We start from the raw sequence: 13,457 nt of genomic DNA on the forward strand, positions 1-13,457 counted from the left end.
TCACATAGAAATTGTTCATTTGCTGCATTTTTTCCTTTTGTAATTCACAAAATGGTCAAATTCAAACAAGTGGTTTGTTTTTTTTTGTCCGTAGCTCAATTAGACACAAATAATTAACATCAAGGTTATTAAAAACAGTAATTAACCCCTTCCATCCCTGAGTGATGAAGCTCAAGTGCTTAGTAATTACTGGATACCCAAAACCAAAATTAAAAAGGAGGAAAAAAAAAACTACTAACAAAAGTTGGTTCTTCTGATCATTCAGTTTGGGGCAATGCTGCGGATTGAAAACGTCATTGTGGACAGGAAACCGCTGTGAGATTAGCCACAGTCACAAACTAATGGCGGGCGGGCAGTCCATAAAGGATTCATCAATCTTATGTATGTACAAATTTCCCGCTCGGATCAATTCGTCAGCAGGATTAGTTCCTTGGGGTTTATTAGTAAATGTGTAACACTGTACTTCTTGAAGGAGCAGCACTGGATCCTCTGGTCTGTTGGGGGCTTCTTTGCCACATTTGGAGAAGGTTAGTTGAATCTTGTAGATTTTCTTACAAACCGTAAACAGTGGATCATCCAGGTCAGGGTTGCACTAGTTTGACACACTCAAAAGTTTTACAAACGTGCAAAAGTCTCAGGACTGAGGGGCCCAGCAAGAAGAAGAAGAGGAACAAAGAGAAAGAACACAATGTAAGAAAGTGGCACCTTGTGCAGAGGAGACGGAGCACTTGTGCCAGTCAGAAAGAGTTAAAAACATGGCGCTTGCTGGGGACGGCCTTCTCCTTTCCTCGAATCAATGTCCCAATGTGGCCTTGTGTTTGGCAGGAGACGGGTGAGGGCTGGTAGTGGCGGCACTCAGGCTGGACTGCAGGTAGACAGTCTTGTGAAAGAGCCGGTTACTGAGGAAGACGACCAATGAGAAGAGACGCAGCTGGAAGTGACTGTCAGAGAAACGAAGGACAATCAGATGGCTATATCCGTACATAGAGCGTTACATGCCCCCTGCAGTAACTTCTACACTCCGCTATCACAACAAAGTCATTTCCCAGCTTTTGATCTCTTTTGCTGGAAGTGAACGGAAACACTTGTTTTCAGCACCTCCTGAGACCATCACCCTCCTGATCAAGTCAAGCTGACACCGCTACATGGCTCATTGCAAAAAAGACTTGCTCTGATACAGGTGTACGGCCCGTTACAGTGTGTCAGGTAGACAGAGCAAGGCAAATGATCTAAATAAGGTTTATTTTCAAAGACAGTAAGCAGAGATCTTGCAACCAGATTTGAGCAGCACCCATAGATTACATAGGTGGCCTATAATTTCATCCGGACAGTAATAATGGTAGGTTTTCACACGGCAGCCCAAAACCATGAGCGATACTTGGTCAGACACATTTTCCGGTACATCGCACTTTTATCCATACCGTTTGCAGGTATTATATCAAAATAGTGCAGCCAAGTAATCTTCTATTGAGGATCCGACCCACAGCACATGGCTGCAGCGTGAGAGCCCAGCCTAAGGGCTCATTCACACAAGCATATGCAACGTCATTCCGTGAAAAATGCACAGTTTTCAATCAATGTGTGCTGCACGTCTAGGTTGCATCCGTGTTCACTGCGTTTTTCACATGCACAAAAAATAAAAATAAAAAATAATGCAAGGGCTAAGTGATGCCAGTTTTGTCACAGCAACGGGCAGCATGAAGCTGGGCCAGGCAGGCACATTTGCACCTTGCCTGTGAATGTTTTATTCTGCAACGCTGCGGGGTTTCATAATAAACACATTTTGACGCTTGACTGCGCTTAGTGTCACATAGGTGGGCCACGCAGACTTCTCCCCGCCTGCAGCATGACAGTTCTCTCCTTATACAAAAGCAGGGAGGATGCTGTCCGTCTACATGCGGTAGTCGGGGAGAAGCAGGCATGACCCACCTCTGTGACTTGGAGCTCAGCTCAGTGTCAAAGTGTGTGCATTCCGAATAGCTGCAGCACTTAAAATCTGGAAGACGGAGGCGTTATTACACTGCTCTCCCCGTATCCAGTTTTCAGGGGCAACACTGTTGGCAGACTCTCTCAAAATAACTAAATCCGTATATCCTTGAAAACCAACTGAATGTAAGCTGCCTGAGATAAGTATCTATCCCGAGAGAAGTAACAAGGAGGACATAGTAGAAGGACAGACCAGATGGAGCGAGGGGATGGGGGGGGGGGGGTCTTGTTCTGCAGCCTTCTAAGTTTCTAAATTGGGAAAATTGTATCATTTTTCATTCTCCAAAGAATAACATTTATTTACTGGAATACCTCTGCGCTTTCGGTATCTACCAAGTACGACAATACTTACTACGCTTTCCCAGGTGTCTTTGCTTCATTTGCACTGATGATAAAGAGAGGGAATAGAATGGAGAAGAGGCAGCCACTGCAAACGAAGACAAAAGCATCATCACCATGGAGAACTCAATAATCAGGTATTACCAAGTGAAATCCTGAGAGCTGCTGAAGGTCAATATCCAACACACCCAGTTCACAAACATTACTAATATCATAGTGTTCAATGTGCCAATACACTGCAGACAAAGGGCCGTCCCTCATGTGAGAGCCTGATCTCAGCCCGGTGATAAGGTCATACACCTAGAAGTCCTGATACAGATTGTGTCTTGGCAGTTTACCTGATGATATAGGATGACTGCATGGCTGTGAGCGAGGCGAGAGGTAAACCAAAGCCAAAGTAATAGGGCCAGTTACGCTCGATGTTTGATAGACGCTGATGCATCTCAATCCCTAAAAAGGAGAGGAAAAAAAGAAGGGAGGGGGAAGAGAGAAAAAAAAGAACAAAAAGGGGGGTGGGGGTTAGAGAAAAGACAGTGTACGGTTGGGACAGATGACTTATTAGTAGAGATGAGCAGCGTACTCAGAAAAGCACTACTCGCTCGAGTAATTTGCTTTATCCGAGTATCGCTGTGCTCGTCCCTGAAGATTCGGGTGCCGCTGCGGCTGACAGGTGAGTCGCAGCGGGGAGCAGGGGAGAGCGGGCGGGAGAGAGGGAGAGAAAGATCTCCCCTCCGTTCCTCCCCGCTCTCCCCTGCAGCTCCCCGCTGCGTGCCGGCACCCGAATCTTCAGGGACGAGCACAGTGATACTCGGATAAAGCCAATTACTCGAGCGAGTAGTGCTTTTCCGAGTACGCTCGCTCATCTCTACTTATTAGGTGACCGTCTATAAAGAAACTTCTTTTTACCTTTGTTGAACCATCTGTATTCAAAGCAGTAGAGAGAGTAGAGCAGCGACATGTGCAACAGACTGATGATCTGTCCAATCACTTCTATCGGAAAGAGACTAACAAACATGCCCTGTAGTCGCACAGAAAACAAATCTCAGCACATTCCATGCAAAAAAAGAATCAGTGATAGGTATGTGCTGTAGCTATACTGTTTATCCCTGAAAATAAGCCCTAGCATGATTTTTCAGGAGGCTTGAATATAAGTCCTACGCTGAAAAAAAGCGCTAGTTACAGTTCATAAAAAAACTCAATAGAAATGCTTTAGGTGCATCAGTGACCCCGCAGGCTCAGTCCAGGTCCTTACCGTTGCTCTCCAGAGCCTTAACGCGACTTCCGCAGTCCTCAGACGACCACACAGGATCACTTCCTGGTTATGGGACTCATAAATCCCACCTCGATGAAGCGATGGCTGTGATTGGCTGAGTGGCTTTGACAATCAATGTGGTGCTCAAAGAACCAATCACTGGCCTCATTTTGTGGAGGTGGGATTTATTAATCCCGTAACTAGGAAGTAATCCTGTGTGGGCGGTTTAGGACTGCGATGGAATCTGGAAAGCGGCGCGAAGGACCTGGACTGAACCTGTTGGGCCCTAGCACATCTTTTGGGAAAAAAAATTAATAAGACCCCCGTCTTATTTTCGGGGAAAACACGGCATACTGTTCTGATCTAAATAACCAGATCTTAAAGATTATAGTCCTGGTCTATAAGGAAGATATTACCTGGATGAGGAAAAGTGCCTGCAGCAGAAGGTTAAACAGCATGTCAGCAATGATCTTACTGACGCTGGGGAAGGGCTGTGCTTTTCTACCAGACATCTCAAAAGCCAAATCTGCAATATCCTGGAAAGAAGACAGAACTATTAATTTGTGTCGTCTGCGCTCTCCATCTGCGCTTAATATCCTGCAGCAAAGAATTATGGGAAAGTTTAGCCTCAATAATGATCAAATCAATAGAACCTCTTCTTGCACATCAGATCTGAGGGAGATGGCGGAGTCTTATACATGACGGGACTTACCTGGAACCAGATGGCGTTGACCACTTTGCTGAGTACGAAGAGGGGAAGGACCCAGAGGGCACTGAAGACAGACGTGAGGATGAACTCCAGCCAGGACCAGACATCTCCATGCAAGGACGGGTCACCTAACGAGAGACACCATACTCAAGAAACACCAACGATGCAACACATCGCAGATCTGGACAGCTGACTGCCACGTAGGCCTACAACCAGCGGTCAATGCACCTTCGTGCGGTGTAATCATACAATTCTTTCATCCATTCTACATGATGTTTTGTAACATGACTGTAGTGATTTGTTGGGGGTTTGATCTACTCACCAATTATTCGTGCGGTGACCGATTGCAGCAGAGGGATGAACATTCGGTAGAATAAGAAGAGACTTAACTGCAAAGAAGCCATAGACAATATAGCACTGAGTCTGATACTAACATTCAGCTTCATTCACGACACACCATGATGCATCAGGTCGCCTTGTGTAAGAGGGGCGCAAAGGACCTCAAAATGATAAAAGTACAATAAATACAGTGATGATGCAATTTAAAACAATCCATATAGTGTTTGGTTCTATATTAGTGCTCACAGGGTGCTGCTGCATTTAATTAGGGTTTCCTTTTGCCTTACAGGGATAGCAGACATGCATCTGCATGTTTACATTACTTGGACCTCAAGGCCTTTTTAGGCTGGGTTCACACAAAGAGGATTTGCCGCGGAAATTCCGTCCGGAAATTTGTGCGGCACATCCGCCCGCTGCCGCTAATCCCGGTGTTAGCCAGCCATGTGGACGAGATTTGTCAAAAATCTCGTCCACATGGGACGGCCAATTTGTCAGGGCAAACCCGGCGCTGCGGTGCGGATTCCCAGGCCGAAGCATGTCTATTTTTTTTTTTGCTGCGGGTTTTGAAGCTGCGCTTTCCCAGGGGATGTCTTACTTTTTTTTTTTTGCTACGGCACAACTGCGAGATTCCGCTTTGTGAGAACCCAGCCTTATATGGAGCAATTACTGGGTCCAAACATTCATCCGACGGCTCCATTTGCCCGAAAATCAAACAATGTAAAGGGACCAATAATCAGGTGACTAATGAGCGAATGCACGTTCATCAGCCGATCGTCCGATTTCAGTGTCTAAAAAAAAAATGCTGTCTGATTTACAGTGCGTCTCCCTTTGTGAACAGGACGTACAGCGGCTTGTGGGGAGAACAATTGGAGCAGTGACCATTCATCCTCATATAAGAATTCTCGGCCTGTGTAAAAGATAATCAAAGCCAACCAACACGAGTGTCAATCAGAAATGACTACTTCTGGTTAAAAACTTGGCTCGTCTAAAAGGACCTTAATTTTGTTTTTGGCAGAATGTGACATGGATGCAGAAAGCGATGACTCTGGGCACACGCAATGGGCCAGTTCGTACCATTTTTATATTAAAATTGTGCAAACATCCATGGCATCTGAACACGATTTTTTATTTTTCAATGGTTTTATCAGGGACTGGAATCCATTGTGTTGCAAATTTGCATGAGCATCATTTACAAGGCTAAAACGTGACAGTCAGCGTGTGCTAGGTCACTCCTTTGGGGTTTTCTAAAAGGACAGTACCTGCTCCAGGTTAACACCTGTCCGAGCAACTTTTTGATGCGCATTACACTATTTTTAAGAGAACTGGCAAATCCCAGGTTGCCCAGTTCATCTTAATGGTTGGCATGAAACATTTCATGTCTACCAGCAACTGTCATCTTCCGATGGGTCTCAAAGACAGGCTAGAACACAAATTCACTTTTCTAGTACATACCCAGAAGACTCCGCCGTTCCAAGCACAACACTGAAAAATTCGGGTAACAATGCGAGGCTCACTGTGAACAAAAAATAATAATTGCAGAGTGACAAGAATAACCTTATAACGCCCACTGGAGTCCTAGAAGCGGGGTGCATCAAGGTGCAACTAAGCAGATATGTCATTCAAGTGATCTGGATTATGGTTTTCTCCAGCAGGTTTCGGGGTATTTTGTAGCTTCCAAATTGTATAGTGTGCACACATCATCAAGCAGATCAGACACAAGCGATCAGTCTTATATCCAAAATGGCTCTCTGGTCAGAAACACCCAGACAGCCCCTTTTATTGTAAAAACATACAATGGGCGTGCAACAGATTACATCAGTAACATATAGGATTCTCATTTGTCGGATCATATAGAATCCCCCCTCCTTCCTGCCCATCTTCTCTCAAGTCCAATGTATAAGCAAGTCTTTGTCTTACAAACATGTGCTCGAACCTGAAACTGAAAGTAGATATCTCTTTGTTGAAGAAGATTCTGTGTGGGGGATGGGGAGGACTGGGAAAACACTCAGTATTGAATACAAGCAATAACATAACACTGTGATTTAACTCTTTCCTTATGCAGCAGAGTTCCACATTAGGCTGAAGTCACAAAACACATAATACGTCTAGTTTAGTACAAATCGATAGACATTTTATACTAACTAATCATGTCTATCACACAAGGACCTAGAAAATATGGCTGTACCATCGTGTGCAGCCATATTGTTGGTCACTAAGCTTTTCCTAAATGGCTGCCACCCCGGTTGTGAATCAGCTATACCAGGTCCCTGAGTTACACAGTTGTGCACCGATACCTCTATACTTTGGACAAGTAAATAAATAAATCTTGTTATTTGTTTAGCGCCAACTTATTCCGCAGCGCTTTCAGGTAATTTATTTATTACCCCCCACCAAGCTGGGTACTCATTTTACCGACCTCGGAAGGATAGAAGCCAGAGTCAACCTTGAGCCGGCTACCTGAACCATGCGGGATTGAACCTGTAACCTTCAGGTCCCGAGCAAAAGCTTAGGACTGCACTTCTGCTGCCTTAACACTCTGCTCCATCCAAAAGACATTTTAAAGCCTGTTTGCTGTTAGAAAAGTTATGGACGTTCTGGCTGAACTCACTTCTCTGGCTTTCGCTCTTCACTTTGGGCTCTGCGCTGGGCCAGCGCACTACTTGCACGTCTCTTCCTCTGCTCTTCTCGCCTCTGTTGTATCCGGGCATCCAGCTTGGAAATCGTACATATTCCCCAAATGGAGTCTTTAATACCCTGCAGGACAGAATGTTAATGTCTGATTAATAATTGATAGGCCATTAAATAGTTCATTAAGAATAAAAGCTAAAGAGGAAAACAACCAAACGTCAAGAGGACATTACAAGCTGCACACACTATGAGGAGAGAAGACAACATACGACTAGAAGGGAGAGCGATGAAAAGGTGGAGCAACATATGTTTGTATATAGTATATTTTATATCTCGCCCTCACCCAGACGTTAGCCATATAAGGGCTAATCCGCAACTTTTTCCCGCAGTTATTAGGTTCTACTGAACCTAATAGCTCAATGTTCATGCTGCGGAATTCCACCACGGCGTTTCACAGCTTGAAAGAAACTGCGGCATGCTCTTATTGAGCATGCTGTGGAAAAATGTGCATCCGGCTTCCAATTTAGTCAATAGAAGCCGTCCGTCAAGCGATACAGCGGAAGTATCGCATGATTACACGTCACCGCCCACTGCATCATCGCACACTGCCAGCACATCATGGACTGTACTGCGCACACGCGCCGGCTAGCGAGACAGGACGTACGTGGCGGATCCGGAGAGGTGAGTATGGGTCTTTGGGGGGGGGGGGGGGGGGGGGGGAACGTGTTGGACTCCGCTGCAATATTCCACTGGTGGAGTCTGCCACGGCCGTGAGCATGAGGCCTAAGGTCTCATGTCCACGGGGACAGATCCGCAGCATGTGTCCCGCACGCGTGATCCGCGCCCCAAAGGGATGCATTGGACACCTGCAGGTAGTTAAATACCTGCGGATGTCATTTTCCCTTGAGGCGCAGATTGCGTGTGCGGGAAAACACCCGCAGCACGCTCCATTTTAGTGCGGGTCTCCTGCAGGTTTCTATTGAAGCCTATGGAGGCCGTCCGGATCCGCAGCACACCCGCAGCTGAATTCCTGCTCTCCGGCGCGGGAGAGCAGGGCCGAAGAAAGAAGATCCAACTGCGACGGATGGAAGATCCGCAGCATCCGGACAGGTAAGTAACTCTTCTTTTTAGGCCTCATATCCGCGGGAAAGGAGGGACCTGCTGCGGGCCTCATGTCCACTAGAAAAATACAATCCGCGCAGAATCTGCCGCGGATTTCCGCGTGTATTCGCTTTAAATGGTATTTCTTTTGCATGCAGATATTCACACACATTGCTATCAATGTGACAGCAATGTTGCCGATCCGCGGCAAAATGAAGCATGGCGTGTTTTTTCTCCCGCGCGTGAAAAACGCAATTCTTTTAAAATGCCATCCTCGGGTGCAAAAATCAATTTAATGGACCGCAGATGGCCAATGATTCCCTATGGGCAAAATCCGCAATTCCATTTAGCTAGTGGACATGAGACCTAAGAGGGTCATAAAGCTGACATTCTTCAGTGGGATCTGTTGCCAATCTCAGAGATATAGTTTACAGTTTATGAAGTTTCATAACATGAGAAAACACTTTGTAAACATGTTGTATTATTTATCCTGAGTTACATTCTGTATTAGGCCCCCTATCCACAGGCGAGGCGAAATATCGCTAGCTATATTCTGCCGCCCGGGAGCAGGGGGGTGAATTGACAGGCTCACTGCTGAGAACTATCTGACAGGCTCACCGCGGAGAATCGTGGCAAATCGCAGCATGCCGCGATTTGAGTCCCGCAAGAAGAAAAATCGCTATCATTCTCCACTCGTGGACAGGGGGCTGCGCTTTCTATAGTTAAGTCTATGGAAAGCATGCACTGCATTACTCGCAGCCGGATTATCGCCACGAGTAACGCAATGCAATATCGTCTGTGGACAGGAGCCCTTAGGCCGCCTGCAGACGGGCGGGTCGGATCCGGCGGCGAGAATTCTCGCCGCGGGACCCGACCCCAGCGCCTGCAGGGACGAGCGCGTACTCACCCGCGCCTGGCGGCCCCGGCTCTTTCATGTGCCGGCTGCCGATCAGCCGGCGCATGCGCAGACTGGAGCCGGCGGCCGGGTGAGTGTGAGCCCCGCACAAAAATAGGACATGCCGCGGCCGTCTGCATAGGAGTGCGTATTGTAATGCACTCCTATGCAGACTTTCAGTGGCGGAAATCCCGCAGCGGGATTTCCGCCCGTGTGCAGGCGGCCTTAAGCCTAATGTCCAGATGCATGCAGGGATTCCGCGAATCAATTCCCGCAGCAGAATCCCTGCATGCCCGGGAAAATTTGAGGAAAATGACAGCATACTCACCTGTCCTGATGCTGCGGGTCCCCTCTCTGTGGCGGCCGGATCTTCTTTTTACTGCCTGGCAAATGTGCTTGGCACACCAGCATCGTGCATGCGCCGTGCACACTTTTTTTTTTTAACTCCTGTTCTTCCTCGTGTCTGCGGCACAGCACAAAAACAGCTACGGCTGTGCCACGGGCATGGACGGCTTCCATCGGCTTCAATGTAAGCCGCGGGAACCGTCTGTGCTGGAGACCTGCAGGAAAATGGAGTATTCTGCGATTTTTTTTTTCCGTGCTAATTCATCCCTATGGGCAGCAAGGCGCACGAATCTCCCGTGTGAGGGCCACGGCCGTGTCGGACCCTGCAGCGGAGTCTGACACAGTGCACCCAAAGACGTCTACTCACCTCTCCGGATCCTTTCCGCGAGTCCAGTCTGACGTGCTAGCGCGCATGCGCAGTACGGCCATGACGCGCCGGCAGTAAGTGATGACGTGGCCTGCGGTGACAGCGGAAGTATCGCGTGACAGACGGCTTCCATTGACTACAATGGAAGTCAGCCGCGATGTTTTCCGCTGCAATTAAGGCCCCCTGTCCATTGCTATGGAAAATGCCGGCACGTGTTCACGAGCGGAGAATCATTACAATTCTCCGCTCGTGGCGGGCAATTCGCAGCATACTGCGAATTGCTGCGATTCTCCATGGCCAGCTTATATCAGATAGGGCTGACCGGCGGAGATTCAGCAGCGGCTCCCGTGGTGGAGATCTGCCGCGGGACTTCGCATCACCCGTGGACTGCCGGCCTAAAGCATGCCATGGTTTCTTTCACGCTGCGAGATTCCGCAGCGTGAACATTGAGCTATTAGGTTCAACAGAACCTAATACATAAATTACTTATTCTGTACTGATCCCAAGTTACATCCTGTATTATACTCCAGAGCTGCACTCACTATTCTGCTGGTGGAGTCACTGTGTACATACATTACTTATCCTGTACTGATCCTGAGTTACATCCTATATTATACTCCAGAGCTGCACTCACTATTCTGCTGGTGGAGTCACTGTGTAAATACATTACTTATCCTGTACTGATCCTGAGTTACATTCTGTATTATACTCCAGAGCTGCACTCACTATTCTGCTGGTGGAGTCACTGTGTACATACATTACTTATCCTGTACTGATCCTCAGTTACATCCTGTATTATACTCCAGAGCTGCACTCACTATTCTGCTGGTGGAGTCACATATTACCTATTCCGAGTTGCAGCCTCTATTATACGCCATACTGCCCTCACAATTCTACTAGTTGCCATTGGAAACAATCAGCAATCACGTGTACAGAGTGTTTTGTCCACCAAAAAAGAAAAAAAATGAAGAAAGAAGCTTAGCTGGGCTCTGGTAATGGAATAGTGAAGAGATTTCAGCTCTAAAGCCTACAACTTTTATTAGCTAAACAGCAAAAAAATCTTTGCTGACCCATTTTGGCTGATAGAACGGACCTACCTGCGTGCAAGACCAGAATTTTCAGATTAAAGATCCAATTTTGGGCCCATTCACACGTAGCAGGATTGGTGCGGATTTTCCACAGCAAAAACGTCATACCAAAAACCGCATCACATTCCGTATCAATTGCTGCGTATCCACAGCAGACCTCAGCCCTTTAACTGAAAGGGTTAAAGCTGCCATGGATCCGTGTCAAGGTCCGCACCAAAATCTGCTACATGTGAACATGCCCTGAAACTTTAGGTGTATTCCCTGAAGCAAGCAGCGCAGGCGTCGCTGCCGACAAACGTGCCCGCTCTCGTATAACAAGAGATCTCGCCACCTTCATCCACACCGGTGGAACGAGTTTATCTTGTATGCGGTAACCCGGCTGCCAGCTCTGAACTTACCCGGACTAAGTCCTGGAGGAAACTTTTCAAGCTGTCAGCCATTTTCCACTTCTGTACCCTTTGAGCGACTTGACCATCAGCTGCATGGAGCGGGGAAGTGTGACGGGCCAGAAGAGGTCATCATGGAGGAAGACTGAGCGCCAGCAGACCTGCAAGTCAGAGCAAAGGCCGTTCTACTGGCTGAAAGCAATGAAGAACATGTTAGAGCGGGGGGCAAGTTATAACAGGATAGGGGGCAGCTTTATGAGCCATAGGGATCAGACCGCTGGAACCCCCGCCGATCCCAAAAATAAAGGAAGTTGCACAGGAACACCACCATCCCATTCACTTCAACAACAGCGCCACGCATTTCGGCAAACTCCGCAGGGTCATGGAAGTGAATCAAGCAGTGGCGAGCCTGCATGACCTCCGCTCTGTTCACTTAGATTCCAACCGGACCCCCGTTCTCGGGATCGGGGGAGGTTCCAGCGGTTGGGACCCCACAATCATAAAGTTAGGATAGGGCATAACGTTATAACTTGAGACAAAGTTTGATCATTGGGGTCCGGCCGCTGAGACGCCTACCGACCGCTAGAACGACCCAGCTGATGCACTTGCCCAAGCAGTCACCGCTCGCTAGCTGAAGACGGACTTTTTATTAAGGCCGGCGTCAGCAAGCGAACAGCGACAACGCTCCAGCCGACTCCTCCTAGTGATCGGTGGAGGTCTCAGCAGCCGGACCCCCAGTGATCAAAACTTTGAATACGTCCCTAAGCCACATCGAAAGTTTTCACGAAGTGCAGTTAAACTTTAAAATGGCTGATCGTTGGGGGTCCGACTGCAGTAACTGTTACCGTCTAGGAAACTAGGGGTCCGTGGCCTTCTGTGTGACTAGAGCCGAGTATCCGCTCTGATCATACGAGGACCTTCGGAGACCCCCATTTTTGTGATGCGTGGGGATCTCAACATTTGGAAAAAGTTAGAGGTAATCTCAAAATCTAAAAAAATAATCCGCGGGATAGGAGATAACGTTATGATCATGGGAGGTCTGACTGCCAAGACCCCCACCGATCCCAAGAACAGGGGGCTCCCCTCCTCCTCACCGCTCCATTCACTTTCAATGAGACCACCCTATATTGGCAAGTACAAGCGCTCGGGGATTTCCATCGGACCCAATGATCCATTCAGTCTACAGGTGGGAGAAGCGGCGCCGCAGCAACGAGAAGAGGGGGACACGGGACCGCGGTCCCCAGGATCAGCGGCGAGATCCCCACCCATCATAACGTTAACCCCTATGGCTTTAAATTTTGGGATAACACCTTTAACCCCTTGTTATTAAAAAAAAAAACCCGCTGTGGCGCCCGGCTACCGAAATTCCATAACAGATGGAGATCAGCAGATTTTTGACTTGCGCTAAAATGTCAAAAACTCAGATGAGTCCTCCAAGATTAACGGACATGAAGCCCCTTACAGCTTGTAACTCCAACAACATCAGTTCTTTCTGTAAGTGACTCCCTGTTATATACAACATGACACACAACAACACACACCACCCACCGCCATGACAGCGGACTTACCGCTCACCAACACAGAAATAACCATCAGCTGGTCAGACCTAGAAAGCAGATCCACAAGCTGCTCACCTACTGAGATCGCCCTCCAGCTGGATCACAACACCCGGGCCCCGCCCGCAGTGCGCATGTCTTACGGCCTGCTACATGATGGGGAATGTAGTCCTCGGCGCACTGAATGCCGGGAATTGGAGTCCTCTACGCTAGTATACACGTCAGAAAATGACGTCTTCCAGACCCGTTGCATCTCGGGAACAGTAGTTCTCGGGCGATGCTTGTTCGCGTAGTGCATGCTGGGTATAATCTCAGGGTTTAGGCGCGCTATGCCTGAGGTGATTGGGCGCGGGGTTTTCCCGCCTTTGGACAGGGAGGTAATGAGGCTGCTTTGTGATTTCTGACAGGATTTTTTCTTGTCACTCATGTTATTATCCGGTCAATAATATTGTTATCGGTGATATTA

At 47.8% G+C, this 13,457-nt stretch overlaps 2 protein-coding genes across 4 annotated transcripts in view; one reads left to right on the forward strand and one right to left on the reverse strand.

Annotated features, from left to right (window-relative positions):
- On the reverse strand, nucleotides 1-13,181 carry EI24 (EI24 autophagy associated transmembrane protein). Of its 2 annotated transcripts, none has more exons than XM_066606633.1 (11): nucleotides 13,070-13,181; nucleotides 11,448-11,596; nucleotides 7,234-7,379; nucleotides 6,078-6,138; nucleotides 4,609-4,675; nucleotides 4,290-4,414; nucleotides 3,994-4,113; nucleotides 3,232-3,343; nucleotides 2,664-2,775; nucleotides 2,339-2,413; nucleotides 1-941 (listed from the first exon to the last, which is right to left on the reverse strand). In XM_066606633.1, exons 2-11 carry the CDS (start codon nucleotides 11,487-11,489, stop codon nucleotides 794-796), a joined length of 1,008 nt encoding a protein of 335 aa, XP_066462730.1. In that variant the 5' UTR covers nucleotides 11,490-11,596; nucleotides 13,070-13,181; the 3' UTR covers nucleotides 1-793. The 2 variants fall into 2 exon arrangements, with proteins under 2 accessions (XP_066462730.1, XP_066462729.1); XM_066606632.1 differs by having other exon boundaries at nucleotides 13,004-13,145.
- Nucleotides 13,182-13,300: 119 nt separating this feature from the next.
- Nucleotides 13,301-13,457, forward strand: part of LOC136632055 (pyruvate carboxylase, mitochondrial-like) — a 217,674-nt gene continuing 217,517 nt past the window's right edge. For both annotated transcript variants that reach the window (XR_010793130.1, XM_066606634.1), the window contains exon 1: nucleotides 13,301-13,368. Coding sequence is in view for 1 of the 2 variants with exons in the window: in XM_066606634.1 (XP_066462731.1) it covers nucleotides 13,321-13,368 (48 nt within the window). In the remaining variant the exon portion in view is untranslated. The remainder of the gene's footprint in view (nucleotides 13,369-13,457) is intronic.

This window comes from Eleutherodactylus coqui, chromosome 6 (assembly GCF_035609145.1).
Source record: "Eleutherodactylus coqui strain aEleCoq1 chromosome 6, aEleCoq1.hap1, whole genome shotgun sequence".
NCBI classification, from domain to species: domain Eukaryota; kingdom Metazoa; phylum Chordata; class Amphibia; order Anura; family Eleutherodactylidae; genus Eleutherodactylus; species Eleutherodactylus coqui.